Here is a 10,341-nt window from a genome sequence, read left to right on the forward strand (position 1 = left end):
AGTTGAATTTGATGATGAACATGTGTTATTTATGGCTTATGAATTTGATGGTGGATATTTGGTAGACTGGTGGTGTATGGACATTAACTGCTCAAATCACCTAACTGGAAACAAGCAATGTCTGAATAATTTTGACTCTAAAAAGCGGACAAAAATCAGATGTGTTAATGATAAGTATCTGAATGCTGAAGGAATGGGAAATATCAGGGTCAGAGTGAAGAATGACAAAACTGTTATGATCAAGGATGTTTAGTAATGTTCTTGGGATAAATAGAAATATGATTAATGTAGGTAAGCTAATTGAAAAAGGTATCTTAGTTACTATGAAGGGCATTCTCTTGAAATTGAATGATTCTGATCAGAAGTTGATTATGCAGTTTGAACAGGGAAGCAACAGAATATTCAAGGTGAATGTTGAAACAACTTAAACTAAATGCATTTGTGTAGAAAGTGTTGAAGGTTATAGTGAGTTATGACATAAGAGACTGGGGTATCTGAACTTTAGAAGTGATGTGTCAGAGTTATGTGTCGGAGTGATGTGTCTCTCCGGCATCGAATTTGGGGTAATTTTTTTGCCTTCTTTCCTTTATCTTCTTTGTTTCGGTTGTGTAATTTTGAATTGAGTACCTCTTGTGACTTTTAATTCATCATTTTGCTTAAAAAAATCAATATATTAAAATATTAAGAATAACAAGTAGCCTAGAATGACCCATTTAAAAAATTCTATACAATAATTATTTAAATGTTATAAGTCATTCTCACCGTAACCGTAATGAGTAATCTCTTAATCTAAAATCACTAAATATTTTACATAGAAGAGATGTAGGCTTTAATACTATCAAACACGGTCTATAACAAAATGATCAAAAAGATAATCATTGAACATTCTATGAATAATGTTGATGGATGTATAGCTCTTTTAAGTGCTATCAAAGTCCCATTATTATTATTATTATAGTTTGATTATCTATAATCGCTCTTTTAGCTCTATTAAAATCACATCACAGTCTTTGACAACAATTCATTTTAAAGTGTTATTGTAGCTTCATTTTGCGCTACAACACATGTTTTATGAATTAGTTTTAATAACAATTTTTTAAACCCTATTATAAATTACCGAAGGCTAGAAGTCTCGCATACTTTTAACTTTGATATAGTTTTTTTTTTCCAAAAATGAAATCAGCCTATGCTATTTTTAACTTAAAAATAATTGTGGTGCACCTCTTCGACGTGTTTACTTATACAACTGATTTTTTCTTTATTGATATTATTGTTTGATCATCCCCAATAAAAGATAAATAAATTTTATATAATAAAATTAAGTAATAAAAGATAAACATATCTTTTAACCTTTCGTAATAAAAGATAAATAAAATTTATATTATAAAATTTAGTAAAAAGTATTGAACTTTTTCGATCATCAAGCGATATGAGATTGAGGAATGAACACAAAATGTCCGTTGGAGAATTTTAACATTGATTTCAATTTTTTTACATGACTTCTTGCAAACCATAAGTGTTAAAAGCTATTAAATTGAAGCTGATAGAGCATGCAAATTTTACTTATAAAGCACACAAAAATTCCTATTAATTACATTCTAAGGAGAAAATATATGGCCAAAATTTCCGTTTTTGTTTATGCCTGTATCATCCTTATTTCTCTACTTCTTGTTGTAACCGATGGTGATATGTCATTTTTCACAATTATTTTAATTTAGTTTATCTTATACACAACTTGATATAATCAAATCATCTTTTAGTAACACTCCTTTATATTTATTTGACAATGCAGCTTCCATTCCATGTGATACTGATAATGATTGTCCATGGAAGCCTTTACCTCTAGTTCTGAGATGCATTAACAATATTTGCCAATCTAGACTAGTTTAACAATTATGATTTTCAAGAGTTTGAATATGTCATAGCAACTACATTGGAAACCACCAAGAACATGAAGACGGTTAAAGTATATAAATGGTATCATTACCTCATAATATCTCTATCTCCAATGTATTCATAATTGTATTAAAATTTATTATCAACCTCGTCTTCATCCCAAATAAACATGAGATATTATTTCCATTTACAAAAAAATAACATGAAGTAATTACACATAACCGAAATTTAGAACAAGAACACAACCCATATTTTAGGGAAAACAATTTCTAAAACCTTTCAATATGGACATCTCCGAAATTTAAATACAAGTACTTAGTTGATTTTCTCTTCAGCCAATTCAAACAAACAAATGAAAAATGATGTTCAACTAGTTAAGAAATTTATGATTCAATATTATTGAAACACTCGACATCTCATACCATTTTACTATATTTGTGAAATAATCATATGATTTTCATCTTAAGACATTCGAATTTATTTTTATTTTATTAAAATTTATTTTATCATGGTTCAAACTAACCATCGTGATGATAGAAGGAATGTTACATGTTTCAAATCTCAACAACAATTTTATTTTATTTTATTTACAAAATGGACTTGTCCATATACTCTTAAAATTATATTAAAGTTAAAAAATCTAGCACCACCATTAGTATCAGAAATTGTTGTGAATAGTACTGACATTTAATCATGGATTCTCTTGTCAACCGTGGTGATATATATATATATATATATATATATATATATATATATATATATATATATATATATATATATATATATATATATATATATATATATATATATATATATATATATATATATATATATATATATAAAAGAGAAGTTATCAAACTGTCAGTAAAGAATAGACGTCTCTCTCAAAACACAAAACAATAACATCTCTTTCTTCCACATCCAGCGTACTTGTCTCTCTTCTTCCTCCACATAACTCGTCTTTCTTCCTCTTCATACTAAAAGGTAATCAAGATCAACATTGTTTTTTATTTATTTTCTTCTTGTTCTAACAGATAATCATGCTATTCATACGCTTTCTTCCATTTTTCTTTGTATAGATTTTAATAATCATCACTTTTGAAGAACTTTCAAGATACATCATTCTCCGACCTACTCCATCCATTTGATGTTACAAAGGGTTTTCATTTGGCATGGTATTTTTTTTTCCAGTTTCACATGATTGAATATTTATGGTTGTATGTCAAATGTATCAAAATGCTCATGAGCAATTTTTGGTGAATCGATAGGAAGTTTGCAAGGGTTTGAATAATGATTACAATGTGAAGGTGTTTACTCATATTGTATTAGTTTAATGTAGTATTTTGTAAATGTAACCATGTTATTTATACAATTTCTTCCATTTTTTTGTATAGGTTCTAATATTCATCACTTTCGAAGAACTTTCAAGGTACATCATTCTCCTACCTACTTCATCCATTTGATGTTACAAAGAGTTTTTATTTGGCATGGTGTTTTTTTTTTATTTCAATTTCACATGATGCAATATATATGCACTATATGTCAAATATATCAAAATGCTCATGAGCAATTTTGTGTGAATCGATATGAATTTTATAGGGGTTTGAATAATGATTATAATGGGAAGGTATTTACTCATATTATTTAGTTTATTGATAATATTTTGTAAATGTAAGCATGTCATTTATACACTTTCTTCCATTTTTCTTTGTATAGGTGCTAATATTCATCATTTTTGAAGAACTTTCAAGGTACGTCATTCTTCCATACACTTTCTTCCATTTTTGTTTCACATGATTCTCATGTTTTTTGGATTGTCTCTACTTGGATATCTATTTTTAAAATTGGCAATACATGTTTAATATATTTAAAAGACAATATAAATGGGAAAATAGTTACCATATTTTCCAAGTATCATTGTGTTCTTCTTAAAAAAATATCAAACTTTCTCAGTATGTTGTATTTCGTTTAATGTGTGTTGTTGATAAAAAGTTGGATGTTGTTGATGATTTATTTTTTGTTTATATATGTTGTTGATAAAAGTTGTATATTCTTGATAAAATTTGTATGTTGTTGTTGATAAAAGTTGATGATGATTTATATGTTGTATGTTGTTGATATTTAATGATATACCTTGTATATTGCAGTTTTCACTACGTTAAATCAACACTTATATTATATGAGTTTAATATGCCATATGTGGTTTGAGTATTTTACCAACTTGTCACTCCCTAAAGGTCAAGACCAAAACATTATCACTGACAACCTTAAACAGATATCATTATCACAATTTGAACATACTCAAATTAAAATTATCCTAACAGTCATGGTCATTTCTACACTCCCCCAAACATAGATGACATCCTAAACTCTAGTAGACCTATTAGGCACAGGCAGGTTCATGCTCATCTAGAGGACTATGTATGTGATTCATCAAACATTCCAGCCTCATCATCAACTTCAGGTATTCCATATCATATCTCTTCTTTCTGTTTATTTTATTCTTTTTCTTCCAATCATAACTCATTTAACGTGTATGTCACACGTGAGCCTAAGACTTATGAGGAAGCCTGCAAGGATAAAAATTGGAAGATATGGCTATGAACTATGAATTAGAGGCATTAGCTAACAATGGTACTTGGGTATTGGTGGATCTCCCACCTCATGTTAAACCTATTGGGAGTAGATGGGTTTATAAGATCAAGAACAAAGCTTATGTATATATATATATATATATATATATATATATATATATATATATATATATATATATATATATATATATATATATATATACAAGGCTAAATTGGTTGTAAAAGGGTATAGCCAAGTTGAATGTCTAGATTTTGTTTATACTTTCTCACTAGTGGAAAAGTTATCTACTGACAGAATATTACATGCAATAACATCCATCAACAATTTACATTTACATCAACTTGATGTAAACAATGCATTCTTACATGGAGATTTAGAAGAAGATGATTATATGCTTGTACCACAAAGAGTTTCATGTTCCAAATCAAACCAAGTATGCAAGTTAGTGAAGAGTTTGTATGGTTTGAGGCAGACTAGTAGAAAATGGTATGGAAAACTTACTTCTCTGCTTCAAAAAAATTGGATATGTACAATCTAATGTTGATTAATCTATGTTCATTTTCAAAAAGGAAGATCATATTATAATCCTTCTAGTATATGTAGATGACAACATACTAGCAGGAACATCATTTATGGATTTTGATCACATCAAGCTTGTTCTAGGTCGAAATTTTAAAATCAAAGACTTGGGGATCTTGAAGTATTTTGTTGGTCTTGAGGTAGCACATTTCAAAGATGGAATTTCTATTTCAAAAAGAAAATATTATTTGGATCTACTGAATGACACAAGTCTTCTTGCATCTAAATCAACTACAACACCTTTGGATCCATTATTAAAGTTACATCAAGATGATAATGAGCCATTCAATGACACCAATGCATATAAAAGATTAATTATAAGGTTAATATATTTGAATAACACCAGGACATAGCAAACACATGCCACCCAGTAGTTGAGTCAATTCCTTTAAAATCCTATACAAATACATTACCAATCAACCTGTAGAATCATCAGATACTTGAAGAAGAATCTTGAATGTGGCTTGTTATTTCCTAGATCATCTAACCTTCAAATCCTCAGTTACTTAGATGCAGATTAGGATGGACGTATCGATACAAGTAAATCAACATCGATTTATTGCTTCTTCTTAGGATCATCTCTCATCTCTTGGAAAGCTAAGAAACAGCAAACCATATCAAGAAGCTCATCTGAAGCTTAGTATAGATCTTTAGGTACAACTACCTGTGAATTGGTGTGGCTGCTATATGTTTTGAGAGACTTACACATTTCATGCTCCAAACCTCCAGTTTTGTATTACGATAATCAAATTGCACTCCATATAGCATCTTATCTAGTTTTCCATGAAAGAACAAAGCATCTTAAAATAGATTGTCATTTGGTGGGGAATAAAGTCCAACAAGGAGTGCTAAGGTTATTACCAATTTCTTCACAAGAGCAGTTAGCCAATTTTCTCATAAAACCTTTATAACCAACCAAGTTCAATTCATTTATATCCAAGCTTGGAATGATTGACATTTTTCATGCTTGAGATTGAGGAAGGGTGTTATAAATCAAGAGGAGTCTACAAACTTACCATTTTGGGAAACTTTATTTCGAAATTCTATTAACAGTTAGTTAGACTTTCTATAACACCTAGTTTTTGTATTTAATTAATTGTACTATTTTAATTAAATTTGTGATGTGTTGGTGAATTATTTTATTTCATGTGTTTGGGGGTAGAGGGCCTAAGATGAGAGAGCACACTCTTTAGAAATAAAATGACATTTTTATTCAATTTTAATTGATTTGAGAGAAAAATAGATTTTAGGGTAGAAATTAGAAGTTTAGTAGAAATTTGGGATGTGGGAATAATTAGCAAGAGATAAGGGTATCTTGAGTAATATTAGGAACAAATATTTAGGTTTTATTTGTTTTGTTTAAGTAGAAAAATTGGGAGAAAAGGGGTTTAGTTTTATTGTACTGAAAGAAGAGCAATTTTGAGAGAAGGGGTAAGTAAGGGTTTGGAAGAGGGGGAGCTAGGAGGAGAAACCATAACCAAAGCTTAAAGATTCTACAATTCTAAGGTAAGGGGGAGAACTTATCATATGTTGGTGCTTAGGCAAAGAGGATAGAAAAAGTTCCTTACCCTCCTCCTTTTGGGTTTTCCCTTTTCACCATTGTTGAATGGTTTAGAGCTTGAGATGCGTTTTCATATAACTCTTTTATGATCTCTGTGTTTTGATATTAAATTTCGTGTATTGATTTCATGTCAATTTTGTGTTAATATATTTGATTGAATTTTGAAATTTGGCGTTCTTATGAATTGTGTTATAATTTTTGAAGGTTATGATGATTTTGAATCAAATTGATGTAATACATGTTAATTTATGCCTAATTGAGTGTTCTAATACGGTATTAACATGTATGATTTAATTTTGTGCATATGTCCTTGATTGGGGTCGAAATCGGAGCTTTGATAGGGCTCTAATAGTGGCAAATTGAGTTTTCTAACTTCTGGCCTGAGCAATCTCGCCAAGAGAGGATGAACTTCGCCCAATGAGCGATGTCTCGCATAGTGAACTATACAGAGTGAGGAGTTTTGGTTTCTCAGATGCACGTCCAGCAAGAGGAGAGTTCGCCTACCAAATGCTCGCCCACCGAGCCGTAGGTCTCCCGACGAGGGTGACAACATAAAATTGACTTGTTTTCGAGTTAATTTTATGACAGTGTGTTATTTTCATGATTAATTGGTATTGCCATGTACTATTTGAGATTATGTGTTTATGTTTTATGTGAATTGATGCATTTTATTAAATTGATAATGATTATGCATAAAATGGTTAAGCTTATGTTGAGTTGTGTTCAGTTGATTGATAATGACTATTGTTGTGTTTGATGGTGAATGGCCATGAGAGAGTAATGGTTGAGATGTGATGAGTCGGGTTCATAGAGGGGATCGTGAGAAACATTGATAGAGTTGAGTTGCATTACATGCACTCATGAGTTGTAGAGTTTCCCGATTCTGAGAGAGGACCTTGGGGAGGCCCAGTTCAGATAGGGGACCCTGTCGAGATGTAAATCAGTAGCAAACCTCTGATCATCCAAAAGTCTTATTACCATATGCATATAGAGTTAAGTTGTGAGTCTGGTTCAGAGAGGGGATTGTGACGAGCATCGACAGATTTGAGGAGTCGAGAATGGAATACATATCTTCCTTGAGTTTGAATTATCTACTTATATGAGTTGATGTAAATGAGTAATTGATTATGTGAGTTGATTAGGCATTTTGTATGAGTTTATGTTATCGATGTTGTTCTAGTAGTTTGTATAAGTTGTGAGACTAATAATATGTTGATTATATATCCTTGTTGTTTATGCACACTATCTATATATGAATTTACTCTCACCCTTTTATATTTGTTATTGTGTTTGTGCTCCTTGGGGTATAGACAATCAAGTACAAGAGTAGATGTTTGATGCTAGAGAATGGCTTTGTGCCTCTTTAGTTATTTATCGTCCGGGTCTTAGTGGAATCGCTCTGATATGTATCACTAAGGAACGAGCAGTTCTATATTTTCTTTTGTTGCATATCTTATTTTTTTAGGATTGTTAAGCCACTTTCTCATTCATTGTTGTTGAGATTCATGTGTTAAACTTTTGGTTTTCCGTTGTTTATTTATGAAAGTGTTAATTATGGTTCTTTAATTCTATGGTGAAGCATGTGTGACACTCTATTTGTTGAGTTGTATTAAATTATTTTGTTAAATGTTGAGTCGGGGGAATAGGGTGTTACATAGTTGGTATCAGAGCCTGGTTGGTCCATTCGGCCAGGTTTTGTGACATTAATTATTCCCTAGTATGCGATGAGTGTACGAACACTGTCGACATAATGTTTCTTCTGATGGATGTTACTGGTGTGAGGAGAAATGGCTGGAAGAAATGACTGTGCAATCGTTGATGCTTTGGAGGCTATGGATTATGTGATGGGTCAGGCAAATTAGACGTTGCAGAATCAGAATAGCATGGAAAACAAGTTCAGAGGGCTGAGAAAGTTCCATAAGAACAATCCACCAATTTTAAGGGAATGTATGACACAGATTATGCTCAACTTTGGTTGTAAGAGATTGAGAAGATCTTCAGAGTGATGGCTTGTTCAGATGCATATAAGGTCATGTTTGGTACTCATATGTCGGCTAAGGAAGTGGAATATTGGTGGAATAATACTCGTCAAAGGCTTAAAGTTGCAAGTACTGAGATCACTTGGCAGAATATCAAAAGTGTGTTCCTTAAGAAGTACTTTCCTGATGATGTTCGTATCAAGATGGAGAACGAGTTCCTTGAGCTAAAACAAGGAAACATGATTGTTGTTGACTATGTCGTGAAGTTTGAGGAGTTGTCTAGGTTCTTCTCTCATTACAATGGGGTAGGAGCTAATGGTTATAAGTGTATCAAGTTTGAGAGTGTATTGCGTCAGGAGATCAAGCAATTCATCAGGTATCAGGAAATCCTCCAATTTTATATGTTGGTTATTAAGTGTAAGATCTACAATAAGGATAGTTGTGCTAGATATGGCCACTATAAGAGCGTTAGTGAGAAGAGGAGTGGAAGTCAAAATTGTGGAAAACCTTATGAGGCTCCAACTGATAAAGGGAAGTGGAAGGCTTCAGGGGGAAAGAGACAAGTAGGGGAGGAAATTATGTTCCTCTGAAATGTTTCAAGTGTGGGAAAATAGGTCATCGGCAGTTGAGTGCAAGGGTGTAAACACGGTATGTTTCAAGTGCAACAAGCCAAGACACCATGCTGCTGAATGCAAGAGTGAAGTTGTGAGTTATTTTAATTGTGGTGAGCTAGGTCACATTAGTACTTAGTGCCAGAAGCCAAAGAAAGCTCAATCTGGTGGAAAAGTTTTTGCTTTAAATGGAACGGAGACTGCTAGATCTGATAACTTGATTAGAGGTATTTGTTACATTAATGGTATTCCTCAAATTTCTATTATTGATATGCATGTGACCCATTCATTTATATCTCTTGAATGTGCTAAGAAGTTGAATATGGAAATATCTCATATGGTTGAGAGTATGGTCATTGATACCCCAACTAATGGTTTGGCTACTACTCTGTTGGTTTGTTTAAATTATCCTTTAACTATTTGTGGTAAGTAATTTGGTATGGAATTAACCTGATTACTGTTAAGCTAGCTTGATGTTATCCTAGGAATGAACTGGTTGAAGTTCAACCATGTTCATATCAATTGTTTTGACAAGTTTGTGATGTTTCCAGAGTTTAAAGAAGGTGAGGATATGATATTTATGTCTGCTAAGAAAGTGGAGGAATCCTTGAAGGATGATGCTTGAGTGGTCATGATGTTCGCTTCGTTGAAATCTCAAAAGTAAAGCTGTAATTGGTGATCTGTCAGTGGTGTGTTATTTTCCGGAGGTGTTTCTAGATGATATTAGTGATTTACCGTCAGAGCGTGAGGTCGAATTCTCCATAGACTTAGTACATGGTACTAGTCCTGTGTCGTTGGTACTTTATAGAATGTTGACTTCATAACTGAGTGAGTTGAAGAAACAGCTAGAGGATCTGCTTGAAAAGAAGTTTGTTCGACCTAGTGTTTCTCCGTGGGGAGCGCCAATGTTGTTGGTCAAGAATAAGGATGGTAGAATGAGGTTGTGTGTTGATTATCGCCAGCTAAATAAGGTTATTATCAAGAATAAGTATCATCAACCAAGAATTAATGATTTGATGGATCAATTAGTTGGTGTTTGCATGTTCAATAAGATTGATTTGCTATTGGGTTATCATCAGATCATGTGAAGCCAAAAGATATTCTGAAGACTACATTTAGA

The 10,341-nt window shown here is 32.0% G+C and overlaps 1 protein-coding gene across 1 annotated transcript; it reads left to right on the forward strand.

Moving 5' to 3' along the window:
- Positions 1 to 8,636: 8,636 nt before the first annotated feature.
- Positions 8,637 to 9,200, forward strand: LOC127104187 (uncharacterized). Its single transcript, XM_051041388.1, has one exon. The coding sequence runs from the start codon at positions 8,637 to 8,639 to the stop codon at positions 9,198 to 9,200; it is 564 nt and encodes a 187-aa protein (XP_050897345.1).
- Positions 9,201 to 10,341: the final 1,141 nt, after the last annotated feature.

The sequence above is a fragment of the Lathyrus oleraceus genome, chromosome 7, assembly GCF_024323335.1.
Source record: "Lathyrus oleraceus cultivar Zhongwan6 chromosome 7, CAAS_Psat_ZW6_1.0, whole genome shotgun sequence".
NCBI lineage: Eukaryota > Viridiplantae > Streptophyta > Magnoliopsida > Fabales > Fabaceae > Lathyrus > Lathyrus oleraceus.